General features: G+C 38.2%; 1 protein-coding gene across 1 annotated transcript in view; it reads right to left on the reverse strand.

The window, feature by feature from the left end:
• SDK1 (sidekick cell adhesion molecule 1) overlaps positions 1-24,887 on the reverse strand; it is a 363,863-nt gene that overhangs the window by 117,202 nt on the left and 221,774 nt on the right. Inside the window, exons 9-15 of the mRNA XM_050713839.1 lie at positions 24,073-24,156; positions 18,026-18,220; positions 16,709-16,825; positions 16,285-16,452; positions 14,079-14,181; positions 12,790-12,966; positions 3,845-3,981 (exon numbers count right to left, since the gene is read on the reverse strand). Of these exons, the coding sequence (XP_050569796.1) occupies positions 3,845-3,981; positions 12,790-12,966; positions 14,079-14,181; positions 16,285-16,452; positions 16,709-16,825; positions 18,026-18,220; positions 24,073-24,156 (981 nt within the window). The remainder of the gene's footprint in view (positions 1-3,844; positions 3,982-12,789; positions 12,967-14,078; positions 14,182-16,284; positions 16,453-16,708; positions 16,826-18,025; positions 18,221-24,072; positions 24,157-24,887) is intronic.

Here is a 24,887-nt window from a genome sequence, read left to right on the forward strand (position 1 = left end):
AAAGCTCAAAAATGAATTGGCTCATCCTCCCTTTGGTAGGACTTCAACAAGGTATACCACTGGCCTGAGAAAAAGTATCTGTTTGCACTATCATATATAGGCCTGCATCGCCGTTGTAACAAACAACAGAGTTTTGATTTGAACAGAGCTTTGATTTTTGCAAAGACTTACCTTTGTGTTCAATTTTTCTCATTTGAATATTCCTACCAAATTCAGCAACACAACTCACAGACTTTCAGTTAAGCTAGTACAGATGTTCTTCATAGGAGCTTTAATTATCTCCTCATTGAAATGACGTGATGAATAGGGAGAGTTGTATCGTTACATCGCACAGATATCCCAGAATACAATAAAACAAAAATGGGCTTTTATGTTAACTGTACTCAGCAGAATTCTCTAAGTATTAATTCACTTGTTCAGATAAAAAACCAGTCAGCATAATTTTTGATTAATCCTTGAAATCTAAACTTTTTTTTGGAATAAAATGTACGGAATTCCTTCCAACTCCATGAATATCCTCCACAGGAATTCCTTGGTATGCTGCAACAGGGGTTAAACAGGTCACAAAACATCCACAAATTATGTTAGTGCAAATAACAACGCATGCTACTATTTATTTGAAAATCTATTTCAAATGGTGGTTCACTTTCCCAGCTCTGTGTGGGCAGGAATACTTAATGACTGTGTTTCCCTGGAACTGTGCTTTTCAAATTAGATTATAAATTTGCCCCCAAATGTTTAAGGCCATATGTCTCAAATCACCCACAGACACAGTCTACTGTGAATACTTGTAATTTGAGAATTATTACATTGTGCCAAATACATTCATTTTAAAAATTAGGTGACTTGGTGACTGGAGTTGTTCATATTTCCAGCAATTTATGTGCACGATCTGTCACTGTTTTTTTCCTCTAATTAAAATAAGTTTTTTATATCTCTTTACTGAATTGAAATTAATGAAAAGGAGTTCTAATCCATGCCAGGTGGATTGACACGCCTCTCTCTAATGTAGCTAGTAATTAGTCCCCTGAAATCTACACTCATTATTTTGCACCCTCTTCAGCTAGTTCTCCGAAACAGATACTGTTATTATGTATTCGCTTACGGTATGTGCTTCAAAATGTACAATGGATCCTAAATGCTATTAGGAAATAATTCAAAGCAAAACAGCTAAAAGAATGAACAAAACTAGGCTACATTTTGGCACCTGTAACAGTAAAGCAAAACCCATGTATTAAAACTCCACAGATCCAAGAATAAAGTCTTCTATGCACATTTGTTAAAATAAATCATAATTCTGATGTCCCTCCCTAACCTTTAGATGTGTGAAAACAAACTGGGATTGGGATGTTAAGCATATTGCACTGCTGCTGACAGTGAAAGAGCTACAGACACAAGGATGTGAGCATATGACGGGCATATGCCAAATCCCTGACAGTTGCTCTTTCTGCAGCACAAACGGGACCGACGGAAAACCTGAAAGGAAGATTTCTTTGAAAAGCAAAGAGAGATTCTGCACAGCCATATCAGACAAAACCATACCTAGATAAGATCAAATGTCAGCTTCATTCGTGAACATCACATGGGGGGTGGGAGGGGAACATGACAGCACCAAGGAAATATGCTGTTTTCCAAAGGAGTGGAAGGTCTGTAGAAACTAGATATTGACTACATGCTACTGAGATCAAAATGACCCTCAAAAACAAACACTTCAAGAAAATAAAAGCAAAACAAGACAGTGACAGTATGTAGACAAAGTCAGCTTTGCAAACCAAAGTCACTGTTGACATTGTTCCACTATTCTGTTGACATCTCTAAAGCTGAGCAATAACATATGAAATTAGAGAGCAAGGTAAAAGTGGAATATTCAGGGGCTTAAATTCCTCCCTGTCCTACTTCTATGAGTAACCATTTAGAGACCAGGCATAAAAGCAAAGTAAATATAGAGATGAAAGATCAAAGGAGAGTAAGATCTAGAATATTTCTGGGCGTTCAGATGCTCAATGCACAAGAAGACTGGTCTGTGTTTGGTTTTTGCAGCTGCAAGCTTGCTGAAGTAAACATACCTATGATTTCTGATAATGAGACTCTCTCTGTGGTTGATTGCAATGCCATCAGCCAAAATTATTGGATCTATCATGGAGCGAGCAAGAGTTCACAGGATCCCGTGGAGTTCTGAGAGACTGCATAATTTCTGGAGTTGATTTTCGCTGAGCCTTCTACAGATTTCAGCAAATGAATTATGGCATTTTTGAAATGATGGCATATCTACCCCATTCACTTACTAGAACTGCAAAACATCCTTGCGATAATGACGCTGAAAGACCTTCCAAACCTCACCAGGACACTAAGTGAGTTGCCTCTTCTCTTATGGCCCCAAGTGCGTATGCTCGGTCAGCTCTTTTCTGCCTCCATGTAAACACAGCTCTATTACCTTTGCATCATGTCCCCAGACTGGGAATTTATTAACTCATCTCTGTCAAAGCCACTGGGAGTCATGAAACACAAGGGTAACAACCCTGGGTGAAAAGAACACATAAGGAGAAGCAAACATGCAGTACTGGCCTGTAGGCAATAGGAAGAGAAAGAGAGAGAAGAGCGATAAGAAAACAAATGGTGATAAAAAGGTGCAGTGGGGTGGGAGCCAGGAGCCCAGAACACTGTGAATTTTCTGAGTCATTCATTATAAATAAATAAATAAACAAATAAATCAGGAGTCTTTGCTCTAAGACAACTGTTTTAAGGACAATGGTCCTAGGCATGACTTGAGATTTCTGTTAGAACACTGCACTTTGCTCAACAGATGTCATTGATCATCAGTTCTGGGACCTCTGTATCTGAAAAGTTAGGTACTCCAGCCTGCAAAGCACAAGGGTTTATGTGATTGGAAGCTCAAGCTTCATCTTAAACTCCCTGTGTGGCAAAACAAAATGCTACTCTCTAGATAATAATAAATCAGCACTGTTTCACATTCAGTTATGCAGTGGCTAATTTCCACATGTCAGAAGAAGTGATGCTCTTAATTTTTTCATCAATTGCTAGGCTTGGATTTCCAGTTCCTAGGGTGATAGAGATTAGAAAGTATTGCCAAGGTGAGTGATTTCCATATAACCTCATCTTTCAATCAATTCAGAAAGAAGCATTTAGCAGTGTCCCTGAATAACCTTGCAAACTGACAGCCACAAAGGACCAGACATGCAGCATGACAAAATTATGAGAAGTAGGCTATTACAAAGACCAGGTTTGCAATCTGTGAAGCTAGGTATTTGTATATTTTGCATCTTTGTATCCTCAGCCACCTACTTAAAAGAAAGGTATGAAATAAAAGCCTAGAGAAAGTGGAGAAAACATATGAAACCATATACAGATATGACAGTTGCTCCTATTTACATCCAAGTTTGTTCCTCTGACAGACCATCAATTCCTTGTATTTTCATACTGCCTGCACTTTTCAAGTGAAATTGGGGCTCTGAATGCATCAGGATATCTATGAACCCAGAGCAAAAGACAACAATGGAAAGAAATAAATATGACTCCTGCTATTTTACAGATGTCAAATAGAAGCACTGAAGGATGAGCTGACATGCCTGAAGTCAGGCTGCCTGGAGGTGGAACTAAGGCTTTCCTGTACAGCAAATTCACCATATCAGAACTTTTTTTTTTCTTTTTCAAATATTTCAGGATGTTAATAGCTGAGTGTAAAACCCAGGACTTCCCTGCAAACTGTCTCTCATTTAACAAATTACAATAATATTTTCTTGGTAGCTCTGGTACAAGCTAAGTCTGCAAGAAGGCTGAATAATTAAGAAGTATATGAGGTTGAAACATATTTGACTTTACTCACTATTCTCAGAGAGCTCGACCATGTAGTAGAGAACAGGGCTGTTTCCATCAAAAGGACGCACCCAGGAAAGCATCACACTGCGGCTGTATGAGGAATTCAGAGTGGCCAGAAGATTCTGAGGGGAATGAGGCAGCTCGCTGTTAAGAAAAAAGAAAAAAAATGCACAGAAAAATCAATCTACATTTCATTCAGGACAGTCTTATAGGCAGCTAAAGGCACATGGCATCAGACTTGTATGATGATAGATACAAAACTACCAGCAGCTATTGTGCAATTAAATAAATGAAAGACATCTCTGAATTATTCACAATTTTGTCCTATTTGGGGAAAAAAATAACTTGTGCTGAAAGTCCCAAGGCTGATGCTTAGAACAGCTAATGGAAATGTTGCTAAATGTGGGAAAAGCCAATTTTCATACTGTTTTTTGATTGAGACAAGTTGGTCAATAAATTTCTCTCTCTCGCTATTTCTCCCCTTCTTACATTGATGTCCTAGCAATGTGACAGCAGTAATATGTATAAACAGTAAAACACATGGGAGACGTGATTTAATATGGAATTTTTCATACTCAAGGAAGCAGAAGACATTGACACTATCCATATAGAGCTACTAATCAAAATTACCATATGTATTCTTAGGCTACAGAACAGCTTGATTTACTCATGGATTTAGGCTTATCCTGTCATGGGTAGAATCTTTCCTTCCTACAATAAGGATTTTTTTGGAAGCACCCAAACAGAAAATACAGAGAAAATGCCTGCAGAAACCCCATGGAAATACAAAATGAAACATTAAAAAAAATAAAAATAAAACAGCAGCTCAATTAAAACGTGTAATTTCTCTACATAAAGGCAATTTATGGAAAAACATTTCATTTGGACTCATTGCCTGAAAGTCAGAGGCTGCATGGTGCAGTGAGAAAATTGAATTCTGCTACATCCCTTAAAGGCTGATCTGTGTTAAGTGATAAGAGCCCTTCAGTCATTATAATTAAGCCTGATTTTTGCTCCTTCTATCCTGGTTCCTAAGGAGGACAAGGATCTCTGACAGGGAAAGAAGAGCAAGGAGGGCCAGATTTTGCCCATTCAGTCTAGTGCTTCTCCCCAGGAAAGCTGAGCAGTAACCCTCCCTCAGCATGAACTACTGCTAATCTGCTCTGGCCAGAGCAGAAAGCCACAAGGGGACTTCATATCCTTAATTTAAAAAATAGCAATTTCACATCGTAATGTATCATGCTACTGAAGGCTTACAGTTATTTAAAAGCCGCAACTCCTTAGCCACTCACAGAAGTAAATACAGACTCTGGCTTTAAGCCAGAACAATAAATATGCTCTGGATTCAGGTTTCTACTGGAAGATTGAGGAAAGTACAAGAGTTAACCCATACTTTTATTATTCTTCTGTTAAAACTGTGAATGTTTTTGTTTATCATGGCCACATGCTGTGGAGTTGGTGAGAAGGAAGCAGGGAAGGAGGAAAGAGGGGAAGGGAGGAAAGAAAATAGAGAATGCTTCAAAAGCCAAAGAAGTGCCAGAAAAATACACAGATAAGGAGACAACACAAGTGGAAGGCTCTCACCTATCCACCTCTCTCCAGGCTAGAAGTATTAATGCTTCCTAAGGCTAAACTTGGGACCCAAGTCTCATCTTATCTCATTTGATTTTAAATACCTAACCAAATTAGGAGCATGGTAGCCCCAGACTCTTTCTGTGGAATGACACCTCATTTGACCTCCGGAATGACAGAAATTCAAGTATTAGCTTTATTAAATCACTTGGTCAAGATACTTTGATTGTTCCATCAATTACAAGGAGCGTAGGCTGGCTATGTTCTCACTTAGTCTGGGCCTGCAGCACCCAGCCTCCAGAATTTGATGCAGAAACAGCTAAGACATGGTCACTCCGGGGCTAGAGGAAACATCAGGTGCAGGGAAGAACATGAACAGGCCCAACAGTTGCAGATTTTGAACAGAGTGCTGCAAAATTTTGGATAAGCCAGTTTAGGGAAGAGGGAGACCTGGAAACAAAGTAGGAGGGCAGATGGTCTGCAAAACAAGAATAAGCTTGTTGTTTGAAAGCATGGAGCAGGGGTTTAAGATGTGGCCATTCACACAGGGATTATAGGCATGTGCTACTTCATTTTGAATGAAACACTAAATTATAATAAACATTAAACCTCTGCTACAATTTATCATCGGGTCCCTGAGCAAGCTGGTTGGAAAAATATTTTTGTGATTAAGCTGGCAAAGAAAATTACTGAAGGAGAGCGAGACGTCTTGTTGTGACATGGCTCAGAGAAGTCACAGTCCCCACTTCATTTATCACCAGGCCCCGTGGGACGAGCCACGGTTCCGGCCTCCTCCAGAAGACAACTCTCACAGGGGGAGCAGCGCAGAAGGGATGGCTGAGGGGGTGCTCACTGCTATCTTACCCCTAGTAACTCCTTCGCTGGGAGCTGAGCAACCACTCCTGGAATACATTAAGGATATTTTCAGGGTATGTGTTCACTGGCTAATCTTGTTTTCCCATGCATTTTAAAGGCTTGAACTAGTAGCTCATTTGACTAACAGCTCATTACACAACTGAAAGAAGAGACTACATGAAAGAAAGAATTTATTGATCAGTCTTTTTCTTAGGGCACAAATATCTAAAAGCTTCTGGAGGAGAGGAGACTTTCCCTTCTTCACATTTTTTAAAGCACAAACTGAGCTTAAGTGATTTTTTTGCTCATGATTTTAATTTAGTTGATTATTCTGTTGGATTGACACAAAACGGTAATCAGTCGGCAGCATGATGGAAACAGGCACTCTCTGTTCAGAGACTGAAAAACGTGAGTTGCAGCAGCCATACAACACACCTAACTCCACTAATATCATATTCTTTACCCATGTGTCCACACCGAACAGCAACAGATGGTGCTTACAGATTTAAATCCCTCAAGGCAGACATAACAAGTGCCTACAAAACACACCTGGACAAAAATAAATAATTAAAACTACAATGACATTTCAGCACAGAAGTGAACTTCTTTCTTTGTACTATACAAAAGCAGAGATTAATAAATAGTAATTCCTACTTTAGCAAGCACTTGCACTTTGTCCCCTTCTCATTTTCTACACATACTGTGTGGAAGGGATGATAAATGAGACCTGTGACACCACCATGAATATTCACGTTCCCAAAACAGATCACTACTTCTTTTCCTTTCAGAGAATTACTTTTCCTTGCTGCTATCATCCAAAAAGTCATTGCAGGGAATGGTAATTTCAAGCCTTCTTCAGGATGAAAAGATCCTCAGATGACAACTGCTCAACTTCTGATACACCAAGAAGGTTTAGGACAGTAACACACGGGGCACATAGCAGCCCTTGATCAGACACTGGAAGATTATAATTCATCATTATTATCCTTTTTTATTACTATTATTTTTATTATTATTCATTGAAGCCCCACATAGAAAATATATGAAGGTTTTTCAATATCTTAAGGCCTTGCTCCTCTAATGCTGAAGAGTTGCATGGAGTCAAGCTTTTCATAACTTACTTTGTATGATAGCAAAAACTGTATACGGACACTTTTGAAATCTGTAATTGATAGATAAACCCAGGGTTAATGGCATAGCCACCAAGGCCACCAAGGTGGCCTAAGGGGACTCTGACAAAGCAACTGAAAAAGCAGATTTTCAAGAAAAGAACATGAAGCCATTGTGACAATCTAGAAGAGAATTATTAGCTAGTTAGAGATGATACATGTTCAAAACAGAAACCCTAATGTCTGAGTCAGCTCATCACTGCCAGAGGGTAGCTGAAAAATTTACTCAGCAAACACATCCAGTGTTTTATAAAATTAGCTAAAAGCAGAGCTATTTGCTACGGGAAATAAACCAGACATGGTTTGGAGAGATTTCTGAGAAAAATGGTCCAACAGCAGGTAATTAGAGAGATTGTGACTGAAGAGGGGATTACTAAAAAGGCAAGGGAGATTAAACAAGTTTTCTTGTCAGTTTATAAAAAGCCCTGTTCCTACTTCATAAATGATTTCCTAAATCAGGTCCACCATACAAGTTCTACTTGGGAGCAGGTGGTTCATCTGCTACAACTGATAATTTGCTAAGAAGTTGAGGCAAGAAGTCTAACAAAGCTGTCAGCCTTGATGGCTTTGCTCATAAAAGTTTATAACATTTTAAATAAACACATCATCTGTTGCTCAGGACTTTCCAGTTTCTCTTGCAAAAGAATCCTATCTGATTTTTAAACACAGGAAGGATTGTTACAAGGCACCGATTAGTTCTGAAGTTTTTTCTCTTTTGCAGGCCTGTATCAAGGTGGATTTTTGAAATCAAGCACTTGTCAAATCCCAGAGCACACAGATTTATTTCCTTCTTCATTCTGGCAGTCACCACAAGCTCAAGTCTACGGATGCCTTGGGAAAGGTTTCTGAATTTTATGCTTTCTTTTTGCTAAGAATGCCTACATTTCTGATACATGCTCAATAATGAACAGACAAAATTGTATTTCCAATTGTATTTCTGGGTGGTATTTCTTTTTGAGTATCAAGTGTATTTAGACTCGGCAGTGAGCTTTATTTCTTGGATAACATCTCAATAGAGAGCTTGGAAAAATAAATAGAAGATTTCTTTTTAGTGATGAAGGAATAATATATTTTCAAGTTTGATACCCTTCTTGTTTTCACTCCCTACAAAAGGAAAAGAGATAGGCTGCTGGAATTGAGGGACATGTGACCATATAAAAATAAGTTTGTAATAAGTCGTCATTTTCATTTGTTACTCTGCATTGGTCTTAGTGATCTTGTTTTCAGTAATTAAGCCATTTTATGGGATGTATTTGGAAGAAGTAGCAACTACAAATATCTCAAGCAAAAAAGGGTATCAAAATTCATTTTGTGCATTCTTGGCTTCACACTGGGTTTCATTGTAAGTGGTTAGCTCACCTCTCCTGCTTTTGAAGAAGACAGAACTATAATAGTTCTTTGGTGAAAGAGAACTGAAAGAAGATGAACTTGCTGTCAGGAATAAATTGCCTATTTTTGTATTACATTGTCCTCCCCATATTTTTGCATAGAGAAAGAGCCTAAAAGTTTTTACTCTATGTTGTGACATAACAGAGGCTTGTACAGGGCTTTGATTTTCCTACAATGTAGCATTACCATACTTTTCAGTCACATTCATACAACAAAGAGATCCCTTAGTATGGACTGCAGACAGGCAGATATTGAGCAGCAGGCACAGATAGTGGTAATTCTGCATATTTTATATACACTGAGAACCCTCAGGATACTTTGAGCTGGAATCATCAGTGTTTTCTGTCAGGAGACTGATGCACTGCAATAACTCAGCTTATGCAGCTTCAGGAACAAGCATTTTTTTCTCTGTATTTCATTCTGTATAGTATTTACAGGAATATAAAAGCAAGCTAAATGAAGTTAGAAAGTTTCATTATATACAAGTATTTTCAGGATCAACTCTTATAACTTGCAGGAATGCAAGAGAAGCACTAGCTCATCACCAAAAGATTTGCAATTGTTTCTTTATTTGCAGCTGAGAAGCTCTGCCAGAAAAACAAGTAAATAAGTAAAAAAATTAAAATCTATCTCTTACAGGATAGAAACATCACTTGTGAATGTTTTACCTCGTGCAAATCAAATCAAGTGATGTACATGAAGAATAAACACATTTAGAAGGAAGACAAATGAATGAATAGAGTATCTTGACTAGCAATTAGTTTCTGTGCCCAAGTACCATCAGTGCAAAATTGATGAGCAAGGTAACCTTTGGCTGCACTTTAGCAAGTTCTTCATTAGTTTTCTGGCTTTTCTTTTCAAATACTTTATTTCTTCATAGACACGCTGAGAAAGAATGATCCATCCTTCTTGCACTACCAATGTAAGCCACAGTAGAACTCTACTGCACTATCACCATACATTCTTCTAGCAAGAAATGGTACCTTTTTCCCAAGTCTGTCTTCAAACAAGGGAAGAGAAAGGAGAAAAAAAGTTTTCTTTCCTTTTTTTTCACAGATTAGAAAACCAAACCACTCACAGATTGAATAACTGAAGGTCAGCCGTTTTGAATTGAATCAGTTTGAATAGAAATCAGTAACAAACTTATTTGTGCCTTTGAAAATTTCGTGTTACATGCCTAGAGGTAGAGGAGGGATATGCAGGATCCTGGGGGGAAAAAAATGGTGAGACAATCAGAGCTGTCAGATAAGGCTAGGTAGGCTATGATACTATTCATTGCTAGACTGCTCCAATCTGTAATTGGTTGAGAGGCCGCCTTTGAACATTTTTCTGACATTAGTGATACTCAAGGCACTGAAGTGTAAGTGCTCATCGATGGGAATGTACATGCCCTGTTTGTTAATGTTCTGCACAAGAGAATTATCTGGGAGAACTGGGAATGTTATAGATCTGTCATTCGCATACTAGCTAGAATTTAATTTAAGCTTTACTTCAGACATTTCCTTTCCACATATTTTCTTCCTCATTTCATTTCTGTTGTATCATGTATTTCTATTTCTCATAGATTTGTGCTGCTGAGCCAAATGATAATGACAAACGCTGCAAAGGAATGCAGTGTTTTTTGGCATTATTGCACTACCTGCAGCGCCACTTTGAAATAAAATGTCACATTTCAAGGTATGATTGAGTGACTTATCAGTTACTGAAGTCCTCTAAAGGAGTGGGTCTAATATATTTCTTTAATTCCTTCAGAAAAGGTAGTTTGTAGGCAATCAACAACAGAACATCGGAGGAAGCAGAGATGCGGGATTAAGAGCAGGTTGCAGTGCGTGGGGTCATGGAGAGGCAGCCAATAGAACTGCAACAAGCTGGGGTGCAAGGAAAAGCAGTCTCAGCAGCATCCACAAGATGTGTCTCACCCAGTTAACTTCTAGTGTGAGTTTTAAGAAGTATAAAACTTACTGGTCAACAGGAACCTGCAAATAAATATATCTGCTGGGCTATACTGGGCTGCATAGGACGTCTTAGGATATTTAGGATTAAGACTGCTTAAGTGTTTAGCACATATTTGTAGCTTGACTTCAAAAGCCAGGTTTTAACATTCTTTTCAGTCTTTACTCTATAATTTTCTGCCCTCCACTCAAAAACAGCCTCAGAGAAAAGAAAGTATGATTATATAGTAGCAGTATATTTTGAATTGTCTTCTGCTCTTGGACTCAAACCAGCAGTAAAATGTACTCCGGGAGGAGAGCTGAGGAGTGCTTAATTAGAGAAAGAATGTATGACCGCTCTCTGAAAATGGGCATCTGATCTAGCCTTGGCACTGTCAGAATAATGCTGTATCAAACGGCGCTCTGCATAGCAAATCTCTGAGGTGAACTCATTATACTGCCAACAGCAGAAGTTGCCATCTTCTCAGAGAGATCAGGCATGACCAGCAGAAACAGATGCAATTTTAGTTAAATTAAAGCATGGGGCACTACTCAAATGAAAAAAAATAAGACTACATAAAACGTTACTTTCTTATTCGTTTGATCTGTTCCACACATGTACCAAAACCACAGTTGTTGCTTTTAGTGATAAAAATAAAATGGAAGCTTACTTTGCTCCAGTGGAATGACAGAAATAGAAAATACAGAACCCTGCAATGCCATCTTTATAATCCTTTTTCAGAAGGGAAATGTACTTTAAACATTTTTTTTCTAAATTGAATTTTTAAAGATCCTTAGGAATAAAGAAAGGCATACATAAAAATATTTTTTCCCTGGAAACCTATGTATAAAGAGAATGAAAGAATAAGCAATGCCTGCTCAGGGATCAGCTATTTTCATATATGTTTAATAGAGGAAAAATACTAAAGGAGGGAAACAATTTCCTATAACCTTGATATCTCCTGGACTTTATGGAAAAGTCTTTCAGCATGGGGTGGCAGAAGGATTCAGGTTGGAAGGGGCCTCAGGAGGTCTCCGGCCCAAACTTCTGCTCAAAACAGGGTCAGCCATAAGCTCAGACCAGTTTATCCAGTCTGGTCTTGCAAAACTCCAACCTCTGTGGGCAACCTGTCCCAACATGTGAGTGTCTTAACTGAAAACATTTTTCCTTATATCCAGCCTGAATCTCTCTTGCTTTAGTTTATGGCTTTTACTTCCCATCCTCCCACCACACATGTTGCAAAGGGCCTGGCTCCCAAACCTGGACACAGTATTCTAGATGCAGTCTAATGACTTTCAAGTAAATCTATTATGCTTATATTAATAAGCCAGGTTGTTGTTCACCTGTTTTGTGGCCAGGGGACCCAGATGGCTCACATTCAGCTGCCGTCTACTGAGATCCCCAAGTCAGGGCCCAAACTGTATTACTGTAAAAAGTTATTCCTCCCCAGACGTGGAATTTGCCTTTGTCCTTCTTGAATTTCATAAGGTTCCCATTGGCCCATTCCTCAGCCCATCTGGCCCCTATGAATGGTGGCCCTACCTTGAAGCATATCAACTGCTCTCCACCCATTTTGTACCATTTACAAACTTGATGAGCTTGCATTCCACCACCTCAACCAGATCACTTATAAAAGATGTTGAAAACAACATGTCCCATTTTAGTCCCATCCATCTATTAGTGGCCTTCATGAAGGCTACAACCCTTTAATTATTAATCCCTATGCTCAATCATCCAACCAGATGGACGCGTACTCATGGTGATGCAGAGGGATGCAATTACTTGGAAGTATCTTCCAAGGCTTCAGTTACTTCAAAGTCCAACCAGCATGGCAGTATGCAAAAGGGAGGACATTTCAAGGCAATTTAATTAGGAATTAACCTGACTTAACTTCCCATTAAAATAAATGAATAAAAAAATAATAAAATAAAATAAAACTTAAAAGCTACCCAGATCTCCTAGAATGAACTTCCAGAAAAATGTCCAAGAGCATGCCAAAACAAGCATAGCATTATCTTTGAGATGGAATACTCACATCACTTCTAGTCTAGCCATTCTGGAGTCGTTTCCTCCAAAAGAAATGACTTCACAAGTATAGTCCCCGATGTCACCTGACCACGTCTGGCTGATGAGAAGGGTTCCATCTTTCTCTACTGTGATCCTGGAACTGCTGGATGGATTTATTACGACACTGTCCTTCTTCCAAACGTACCTGAGTATTACAGTGTTTTTGTCAGTAATTACCCAAAAGAACTTCAAAATAGATTTATCTGAATTATGCAAGAAGATACCAGCTTCCGTAAACATACATTAAAAATGTCAGGGCTCTGTGGATACTTTCAGGAACTGTGCCTGTTACAAATTTTAGTTTTAGATCAGCGATTAGAATGAGTAATGTAATTACATTCAAGATACTATTTTATAATACTTTGTATTTTAAATGGAAAAGATGTACTCATAAACATCCAAGTTTGCAAGACCACCTTCATCAACAGTTTAAGCTGTAGGTAACAGCTGAGGTATTGGTCCAGCTCTGCTAAGACTGTAATAACCTTAACCCTGCCAGAATCAGTAACATCTTAAACTATTATGGCAAGGTTCACTAGAGCTCATTTGTTAAAACAAACACATACCAACACGTCACAGACCTTTGTATAGTCCATGGTCTTACGATTAAGTATCTCTACAGAACATTTTTACATCTGTATTACTCTTTCTGAAGTTCTTTCTCCAGTTGGCCCTTCTGGCACCCTCCAAGCTGTCCCTTGCATTTTCTTTAATTTGTGCTACTTTCAGACTACATAAATTTTCATGGCAAATTTATTTTAAAATGGTGAGCTTCCTCTAAATGCTCTAGTACAAATGTTAATAGTTCAGACAAGTTCTGTTTTCCTTTATGCAGTAAAAGCAGAATATAGCCCCTAGTTATTGAGTTGTTTCCAAGAACATACGCATCTCACATTGCTTTCATACACCCCAATGTAAACACTTCTGAAATCCTGTTCCTTCTCTTTGGCTTTTACTCTCATTAAGTATCAGCTTCTGACAAGTTGCTTTTATTGATAGTGTATTAACCTTGACAGTAAAATCATGGAAGGCTATATTGAAGTCATGAAGTGGAACATAGCTCATTGTAAATAATGCACAAGGTTGAAAAGGAAGATGGGATTTATGAATAATGATACAGTGTACAACCTTACAATGCAGTAATAAGGGGTCTGGTGTTGAAATCTGAGGTCCTGGAACTTTTCACCTAATGCTATTCTTATAGCTTATAAAATTAAGCTCAGATAAACCACACAAACAAGAACTGACACCACCAACCTGATTGAAATTCTAGGATCATGAGTTGCATCACATCGCAGAGTGGCTGTAGTTCCTTTGATCACAGTGCTATCCTCAGGGGGGTGAACAATGAAAGTCCGATCTGAAAGAAACACAAGCCATAGTTCAGGTGAAATTACAGCATTTTGACTTGGATATTCACTCAGGGAGCAGGCAACTGAACATTTGTCATTCAAAGCAAGCAGGCCATTCCTCTTCAAGTCTTTGCTGTGAAGCCTCCCCTGCCTCTAATGTCATTGTGTCAAGAAGAGGTTGTACGCTGTGGGGTGCAGAGAGGCAAAAGCAGCAGAAGGCATGAGTCTGAGCCAGCAGTTCTCTGAGTAGGAAGAGTGCTAAAGCTGTACTAACTCTCACTTGTCTTTGTGGTAAGTGTCTAAGGCAACTCCCTAAAGTCACAAGGCAGCAAGTATGTTTATAATGCGTTACGAATGAATCAAAACAACACAGATTTAGTCGGGAAACAAGTCACGCTATTTGGAGTGGAGAAAACAAAAACAAAGAAAATCTCTGCAAAGAAAAAGACACTAGAAAAATATCCAGAAAAAGGAAAACTTGAACGGCACTCTATACAGAGGTTAAGGGAGGAGGAGTTTCTGATAGTCTGAATTTTTCACATAAGAAAGTTATGTTGTTTACTCAAATGTTTCAAAACATCTTTATTCAAGCACCTCCTGGAGACCCAGGACACAATAATTGCTGTAACTACAGCTACCTGATCAGGTGTGAAAGATCTCTATTATGCTTAGCACACAGTAGTAGCAGCAGATAGCATCATCTGAAGCAGGTAGTCAACTAAGATGAATATAGAAGATATGTGGATAATGTTAATCAGTCCCAAATCCCTACAGAGATGATCAGCATCTACTGAGATCTCACAGATGAAATCATCAGCAAAACCAAAAGCTATACCTCATAGCATGGAATTTTTGGCATTATTCCCGGTGTGCCTATCTATGCCTTCCAGCTTTACAAGGGTGCTGTTACTACATAACTACTAGGTTGAAGTCACTTTTTCTCCCCTTCAATGCAGTACATTGAATAGGAGCTATCTTTAATGCATATTAGAACCATTCCCTTGAGAATTAATAGGAAGGATCTCTTTTACTTGATCCATACACCTGTATGTCAATCAGTTTATAATATCCGGATAAATCTACTGACTTTATATTGTCATTGAGGTATAAATATGATAGTCATATGACACAAGAACATTACGTTTACTGCCAGCACTGTTTTCATGTATTGCAAAGTTCAAAAGGCAAAATGTTGCTGATGTAATTTGTACTTTTTTGGCATTAACAGATGTCAAATACATACTGCACATCAGCAGCATAATCAGTCTCAGAGTTACAGTTCAAGTATAGAAGAGAGAGGCCACAATACTTCTGTATTTATCATCTTCATTGTTTTTAATTATTCTTAGTCCCAGCTCAGGGATTATTATTTCCTATCATTACTAGCAGAAAAACACATTGCACTTTAACTGTTCAGCTGCTGGTTTGGATCAGTCACACGGAACTTGTATTTCACCTCGCACTTAAGAGTAACACAGATGAACCTAATGAATCTGATTTCCTATACCAGAGAGATAACAGAGATCAAGGGCAAATGATGAAAGACAAAATGTCATGGGCTGCCATGCCATTTTATGGCTGTGCCATGCCAATCTGTAGCATGAGACAGTAGCAGAAGTCTGCTGTACTTTGCTTTGGCTTCCAACAACGCCCAGAATCACAAAGAAATGTAGTTATAAGGAAAAGCACATCTACTGAACCTGTGGCCGTAGCCTTAGTAACACCATAAGCTGTTCTATACTGCCCTCAGACTCCTGGAGGCAGAAAGCAACTGCAAATAGCCTACTCTGCAAGGTAAAAGGGCTGACTTGCAATGCAGGCCAATGCAAGATTCACCAATGCAAAACCTGAGTAAAACTGTAACTATGATTTAGATGCTCTATTTAAACACACTGCCTTTCACAAACTGTATCAGATCATATGCATGATTTTACAAACAAAAAGAATACTTGTGGTAGGTTTCCTACAATACATACATTATTACTATTAAATAGTACAAGTATCTCTATTACCTAGAAAAGCATAATTACTTGTAAGAATTTCCTGGGCATACACCAAAAACTGGTTAGTACTTGATTAAAGTTAGACTTTAAACAAAGCATTGTCCTTACTCCACACTGTCAGCGTCACAAAGGCATTCAGAGATCCTTCAGAGTTGACTGCAAAGCAAGTATAATTGCCAGCATCGTGAAGGAAAACTGGTGTTATCTGGAGCCCTCCAGATTCAAGAAGAATGAACCGAGGAATCTGAACTGAGCCACTGGCTAAGATCTGGTTTTCTGAAACACAGAAGGGAAAAACAGCATGATTACTGTCACGTAGACTGCTTGGATTAAGTGCTGCAAATTCTAGCTCTTCCAAAACACTGTGATAACCCATCCAGGTCACTGGCTCACAGCAGGACCACTACAAATCCTCTGCTCACAGAACTAGAGAAATAAAGATATATTAAATGGATCTACAAAACCTTAGGAATAGGAATGGACAAGAGAACAAGGATTACAGCTGTTCCACGACAATATAGTAACTGACTACCTTTCTTCCAGGAGATGGCAGGTTTTGGAGCCCCTGAAACTTCACAGGTCAGCACTGCAGTCATCCCCTCAGTAACAGTGGTATCCTCTGGAGGTTGTATAAATGCTGGTTTAATATCTAAAATCAAAAATTTAAAAAACTCAATGGATCAGCTATCAGAGAGACCCCTAACCTATTATCATGGACTGCTTTAAATCCACTTTTATAGAGCTGATCATGGACAAGGACATGACAATAATACATGAAAACCTCTCAGCAGTGACTGTAACCTTTCATTATTCACCTCCTAGGAATTATCTAATTCAGTTTATTACCTACCTGGAAAATAAAAATCTATCAGCATGTACACGTGTACAAGTAAGATGGCTTACAGATAAAGGCAGATAAAGCTCAAAATGAGTGTTTGGGGGGAAGTTGGGAAATCTAGATAAACAAAACTATTTTCTTTCATCTTCATAACAGAGTTCTTTAAGATGAAAATCAACTTGAGAAAGGCATTAACTTTGAAACTTAAATGTCAGCCAAAAGAATTTAGAACCTGAGTCTCATCCAAGACATTTTCCAAGTTTCTTTCTCTCTTATTTTCCCCCAGTTGCATTTTACTACATTTTTTTGCTGCAGTTTCCTAGATATATATTGAAGTGGGGCTGATGTAGTTTCTGAAGGCTGTAGAAATTCTGGTCAGTATGTGTAAACTGCTCTTGGGCTAAAAATCAGCTTCCTGAAGAGGCATTAAAATATTATGGATATGCCTGTTAATAATCGCTTTTAAAAGAGACTACTAGGATTTGTAATTCTTCCATAGAGAAGAGTGTATGTCATTAACAAATTACTTAATCAGACTTTTTGGCCAAAAAAACAAAAAAGACATTTAACTTGATTTTACCTTGTTTTCGCTGCTAAATGTAGTTGTAGACAAAAGGCAGAGAAAATGATACCATGCACAATCATGGAGCAGTAGCTCCAATTCAGAACAGAATTACATGATAGGAGAACTGAATAATTTAATAGAAAGGAGGGCAGAAAATATTTTATAATTAACCTTTCTTTTTCTTGTCTTAGTTTTCCTTTTGCAGTGTGAAATAAGAGAGCTCACCTTAAGCCCCTAATGTCAAAGAAAGATTTTCTACAGGCTTCAGCAAATTGTGTTCAGACCATACAGGGAATCTGGGGTATCTTACAGGTAGGACAGCTACACTTTATAAAAAATGAAGGTTCTGGGAGCCAAACTACACAAGCACAGAGAAATCTGACAGATGTAGGCTCAACAGACATGACAACACAGCTCATCAATCTCTATCACAGCTCCTTACTCACTAGTCACATCCAGGTAGGTGTACGTCTGTATCTCCCCGCCTTTATTACTAGCAAAACACTGGAAGATTCCAGCATCCTGAGGATGCAGAGCCTGGATCCGCAGCCCGCCGCTCAGCAGGACTTTGTAGCGGGGGTTTTGCAGCTTGCTGAGAGGAATAGAGTCCTTATACCAGACAAGGGAGGGAATGGGAACTCCTATTAAAAAAATAATAATAAAAAAATGCTATTAGTCTTTACACAACATACTTTAGATAGTGGAAACACACAATGCTCTTATGGTCATATCCCTGGTATCCCTCCCTTGAACACTACTTATGCATATTTCTACAAGCTGCTTTTGATAAATGGGAGGCTGCATCTTACATTATCAATGGTAATAATACACTGCAGAACATGTGGGAATAAAACCAGCAAACAGTGAAAGGGGGAATGTTGAGAAAACATGTTATCAAATTACTTCCTTCACCCAATCATATTTCATGCTACTACAAAATAAGATTTATAGCAATTTCACATTGAAAGCCAGAATCAGGCTACTTAAACAGCAGCAGTGTGGCAATGCAGCAAGTCTGTAAGACTGTTCCATCCCAAATAAGATTTTTCTGTGCTACTGTAGCTAAGATGTCAAAATAAAAAGGAAATGGCAAATTACACACAAGCAATGAAGTGCTCACATGACTGTACTCGAGTTCTAATTCGGCAGCTTAGTTTGAGTTAATGTGCAAGCAGCATGTTGCCACAATGAGATAACTTTAAATTATTATTTTTATTCACTTTCAAGCTTCACCTGTTATTTGAAGAATACAGACATTAGGATAAAAAAAATAAAAATGCCCTAAACATAACTTACAGTCCCATTTCCCCTTTTTTTTCTTCATGTGCATAAACACTGACACACTTATTTCAGTTTTGCTGCAGCCATTTCCCAGTCAGTGGCAATGAAGCAGCTGTAAATTCAATATTTACAAACAGTGTAGGATTCATTCCTTCAGGAGATGTCAGGGACCTAGAACAGCTGTACACAAATGTTCCTATCACACTCCTCCTATCAGAAACTGTTTTGCCTTTAAATCCCAGAAATCCCCAACTGATCAAATGCTAAGAGCCCTCAAGAGAGAACTGAAGTGAAGCAGATATTTTATTATGTGATTGGATAATCACAGGATCAGAAGGGTATCAAACTGATTTAAGTTACTTCAGCCCAAAACATAATATTATTTTCATAATCAGTACCTATTTTGGAACAAGTATCACTTAAAAGCTAGGTGCTTCACATCCCCCCGTTGCACGTATCACAGTGGAACCACAGAGTTAAATTCACAGGTGAGTGAAGTTTGCCCAAGCAGAAAAACACCAGGTATCACAGAAGCATTAAGGAAGGGATGTCACTGATGAATTGAGTGTGTGCAGTCAATGAATTTCTCTGTAATGTTGGCAATGACTTAAGATCCTCATAGGGAAAGCACTACGGAGGATCCATATTATCATTTAAAAATCCCAAAGTTAAATACTGCTGTATTCTACTTCCATTCATATCTCCTTTCAATATACGTATTCTCTTGCTACAGACAAAAGCTGTGTTAACTCTCAGAAAAAATGTACAAACAATGTAAGGAATGATTGAAAAACAACATTTAATTGCTGCTGTTATTTTTATAAACATGTATCATTTACTACAATCACATCTGATGCTTTTGTTCTGCTGATAAAATAAAATGTACTCATAATCTAGGAGGTAATCATCTCAGAAGAAATCCACTATGTAGAGTGCATTGTCTGATAAAGAATAGATGCAATGTAGTAGCTTGCAATAGACATAATTTAAGCTTCCCACAACAGCCCATATACAGAATTAGCGTAAACCTCAATGTTCAGAACTCTCGGTGAGAGTGTTATTCATCTCTTGAAAATCCTCCTGGGCAAATACAAATTATCACTGAGTAATGAAGAAACAGATGATGCAAAATGGAATAGTTCTCCTGATGCAGAGAAGCCTGGAAATGATTTCAAGTTTAAATAATAGCAAGTCCATTTTCCCACACATTAGACTTGATGGGCACCTAGGAAATAATGAAATCCTGCATTCGATACACTCAAACCTTTAACACTTGTGTCATTCCATAAATCCCATTCTACTAACAGTATTAGCAAACCTTCTAATCCTACAATCACTGTGAGATGCACCTTCCTATCATCACCTCAGCTGACAGACTGAATATTACCATCTCTATTTTTCTACCTTTCGGTTACAGATATCTTCCTCTACTCAAAGTTATGAGTCTGAATAATAGGATCTTATCTAGGCATTCTGATGCCTGTCAGCAGCATTCATTTGGGCTTTAGTGATCTTCCCAGGGAGATTTGTCTTCCAAGTTCTACACATTTTCTTCTATCATTTTGCTACCTCTTTAGCTATAAAAATGGTTAAAAACAGCTTCCTTTCTTCTCCCCTTCTCCTACAGCACAGTCTTTCCTCCCTGCCACCCTCCATGGAATTTTGCTTCTTTTCCTCTCTAAAAATTCAGCTGAAAAAAAAATATGAAAAGAAGAAAACATTTTAAAGACCTTTTGGACTATGCCCTTCCCAGCAGTACCTTATTGTTTGAGAGATTACAGAATGGCCTAAAAGACCAGTAACATTAAGTAAAACAAGCTTAATTCTCAGCATGTATATAAAGTGCACTTCATTGTTTCAAAGACAGACTGACAAATCAATCCAGTATTATGGAGGAGAAGGGAAAGCAGGAGACTGAGTCTCTGGTCCTGGCTTTGCCACTTTCTCTGTAACCTTGGGCAAATGATTTATGCAATCTGAGGCTCAGTTTCCCCATCTGTGAAACAGATGCTTGACTCTGCCAAATTTAACTTATTTAAGAACCTGGATAAAAGACTCTCAATATTCACTGTGTCATATTTGTTATTTATTTTTATAGCTTTCTCTAGCTCCCAGTGGACTACTGGGGAGTCCCAAAAGCATCTTTCCACCTACTTGTCTAAACAGGTAGAACTAAAGTCCAATTAACTGCGCTCCCCAGACACCACCACCGCTGCCTGCAGCCCTAAACTTTCTATAAGCAAATAAAGAAAAAGCATTTAAAGGAAACCCATTGAAAATGCACGCAGCATCAGCAACTGCTGAAAGATATACAACAGAGCACAGTTACTGTGCAGTCTGATACATTGAAACTCCATTACAGAGAAGTATAAAGCTAGTCTGTGCAAGTTGCAATTTTATTTACAGTTAATCTCTGCTTATACTGTGAAATTAATCTGTCTCTCACACATTCAAAGTGCACAAAGCCTGAGCAAATGGGCTTTGTGCACAGAACTTTATGGGTCTGGGGGAAATCCAATCTGTCTTCCTATTTGCAGCAAAGGTGCAGGGCAGCTTTGTGGTTCCCCGCGTGCTTTATTCCAGCTCCTAGCTTGCAGCAGGGAGACAGCAACCTTCATTTACCCTCTTTTTAAAGGCTGGTGATTGCTAGGTCTGTGTAACAATGGATTAGAAGGCCTCTATGTTTAATACTGTATGTAAGAGCAAGTACCTGCCCCTCACAAGCCTGGGTTACAGACACTCGGCAAAATAATCCACGTAAAGATAGGTTTTCCATGCTCCTGCACCACATTCTTCAACGAATCAGACATGCACTAGAAGAGTTCAGCAGAAATAAATTATTTGGCCTAGTCATGGTTCCCATATCTCCAATAAGACCTCATCTCGTGGGAATGATTATGAGTTCCCTATTAATCCCTTTGGAAACTAGGAAGAGCTCAAAGGAAGAGTTAGGACAGAAGTAAGAGGTTAAAAGTCAACCTCTTCTCTCCCTGACTCCTCTAGGATTTCTTTGCTAATACACAAAAAAACATTTGAGACAGCAGATTATTTTTTCAGTAACAGCAGCGAGACAGTTCAGAGATTTGTCAAATAGCAGCATAGGATTGAAACATTTTTCAAAAATCTCAGAACGTTTTTTAAAATTCAATTTTTCTAATGACATAACACTTAAATTCTGTTACCTAAAAATCTTTGATAGAAAAAATGCCTGTGTTTGCAATTGCACATGCTAAAACAAAAAGTTGGTGGTACATGGCCAGAATAAAGATCTATCTAGTCACATTTCCTCCCTTTGAAATTGTCTTGTCCTTGCTGCTCAGACACAAAACGCAAGAACAGTCCAATGACAGAACACTATTTACAACTTCTCAACTCCATTAATCTGTGCTTTAGCCATTTCCTGAGCTACACGTTGCACACACACAGCTGTGTTTAATAGCTCATACAGGATTTTTCTTCCATAAATATGCTTAATATTGTTTTTCTAAATAATCTGTATTTCTGATCTTAACTACTGTCTGGACCCACAACATCCATGGTTTTGTGCTTTCTGAAAAAGTACTACCTCTCTTTTTTTGTATATTTCCTACCTGAAAACTTATTTGGGTGCCTCCTCTGCTTCTTGAACTAAGCAATACAGAATCATCTACTCACCTTTCTACATGGCAACAGCCCTTGGGTCATCTCTTTCACAAAGTGTTCCAGTCGGTTTAATTTTTCAGTATTCAAAAACCATGGTAGACCTCTAATTATAATAAATCCTACTTTTTGGTACATTTTCTAGTTTTCCTATATCCCTTTCTATAGCAGAACAACTAGAATTGTGAAAAGGTCTTGAGATGGGGGTGTCAAGCATTTATACAGTGGCATTCTCTCATTTGTTCTATTCCTTTCTTCCCACTACCTAGCATTTTGAGCCACTTCTTGGCATGGAACTGAGGTTTTCAGAAGACATGTTTTTTCTGCAAAGTAATAGGCAATTTCATCTCTGTCAATAATTTCATGTGCCAGTTTACTGTCCAGTCAGTTCAAATCATCAGAACCCTCTGACTCTTCAGTGGTTATTTTTAATTTTGATTATCTTGGATAATTTTATATAATCAGCAAATATTATCATTTTACCATTCACCCTCTTTTCCAGGGCACTTACAAGTATGTTCCACATCACAGACTCCTGGGGAACTCCACTGACAGCAGGTTCCAGCTTTGAGAACTAAGGATTTGTTCTCTTTAAAAAGCTATTAATTCACAACAAGACCTTGTCTCTTATAACCTGATAGCTTCTTTTCTACAAGAGCCTTTGGTAAGAGACCTCATCAAAGGCTTTTGAAATTCCAAATCAACCAAAGCATCCTCACACATGCTTGCTGATTGTGCTAACATGTTTGCTAAGCTTCCCTCTAGAAAAGCACTGTTGACTCTTCCCTACATAAAGCAAAAAGTACTAAAATCATGATGCAAATAAAATCAACATGAAAGAAAGAATATTTTTATTGGCTCTGATCTGAAGAACGAACCCATTCAAATAAGCCATACGTTTTACCTAAGGATCTCAAGGCATGTTTATTTGTACTGCCTGTTAAACTTAGAGTCAGGGAAACTGAGACACCAAGAAGTTAAGCAGCTTGCCAAAATCATGCAGCAATTCAGTGACAGAGTCAAACCTTCTCTAATCACAACACTATGATGTCTCCTGTCTTTCTGGAGTGCTAGAATAGGATGTGCTTCCATTTCTCTGGAAATAAATCTTAAAGAGCAGTTTGTCTTGGGTGGAATTCTAAACATCTGAAGGCTTTTATGCAATTAAGACACCCGTCAATTAAAAACTGCCTGTAAGAGTGTTCTGCAGGAAGACTATTAACTACACTTAAAAGTCAGAGCTACTGACAGCAGCTATAGAAATTCTGTAATTTTTTAGAAAAGAGGGCATTTGAATTGTTGAAAATATTGTGTTTGCATTTCAAATCATGGGTTCTGAAACCATAGTCTTACCTCAGCTAATTTATTGGCTCAATACGCTAATGTTTGCTATGAAGCAATTTATGGCAGATTTTCCGAAGGCAAATGCCCTCCCCCCTCCTTGTACCTGGATCTGGCAGAGTTAGCAATAACGCACGGACCTCAAGACATTAAAAGCTGACAAAAGATGCATTCTTCAGAACAGGATATACATCTACCCGTCATCCAAGGTACAATACTTCTGCACACTCACCCATCGCTTGGCACAAGATGTCCACATCTTTCTCCACTTCAGCCAAAATCACGCTCTCAGGTTCAGCAGTAAAATATGGTGGTTCTTCAGAACAGAGAAAACAAACAGAAGTAAACAAAGAAACCCACAGCAAAATGAAAAACAGGTATTGATTAAAGACATTCATATGATGTCTCCATAGACATTGTATTTAATGTGCTGTATTATGAACTGTCTAGCTTGTCTAAGTTTGTCTCTACGTCTCTACTTCAAGGCTTTTTTTTTTTTGGTAGTAAAAGCATCATAAAAAAGCCAACAAATTTTTGCTTTGCTGAGTATGAATTCCAGAGTTGAGTCAATGTTCGGTAAGATTTAGCATTTTGCACTGCAAATTAATACTCAGAGCAGGGGCTACTTTTCATTTTATAGGTCTGAATCATGGAACATTTTAATTCTTCATTCAGAAAGGCCCTCCCGAGAGGTTTATAAAGGTTTATATTTACAACTTAGCATTTTATAGGATAGTTTGCTTCAGTATCTAAACTGAATTCAACCTCATGAAGGCATGAAGCATGTCAAATAAAGTGCCATAGTATGTCAGAAAGCCAACATCGGAGGATAAATGCAGTATAATTAAAAAAATTCTTCTCAACTGTTTTATTTCTTGAAAGCAAACAGATTTAATGCTTTAATTGAAGTTATAGTAATAATCATAAAAAGCCACACTTTATTGTTAGGACTAAAGAAAAGATATTAGACGTTTAATTAAACAAAGACAAGATTCCAGAAACTACAGTATGCTGTCATGTTACTTTCTCTTCTATGCAGCATAAAAT

Source organism: Cygnus atratus, chromosome 15 (assembly GCF_013377495.2).
Source record: "Cygnus atratus isolate AKBS03 ecotype Queensland, Australia chromosome 15, CAtr_DNAZoo_HiC_assembly, whole genome shotgun sequence".
NCBI classification, from domain to species: Eukaryota; Metazoa; Chordata; class Aves; order Anseriformes; family Anatidae; genus Cygnus; species Cygnus atratus.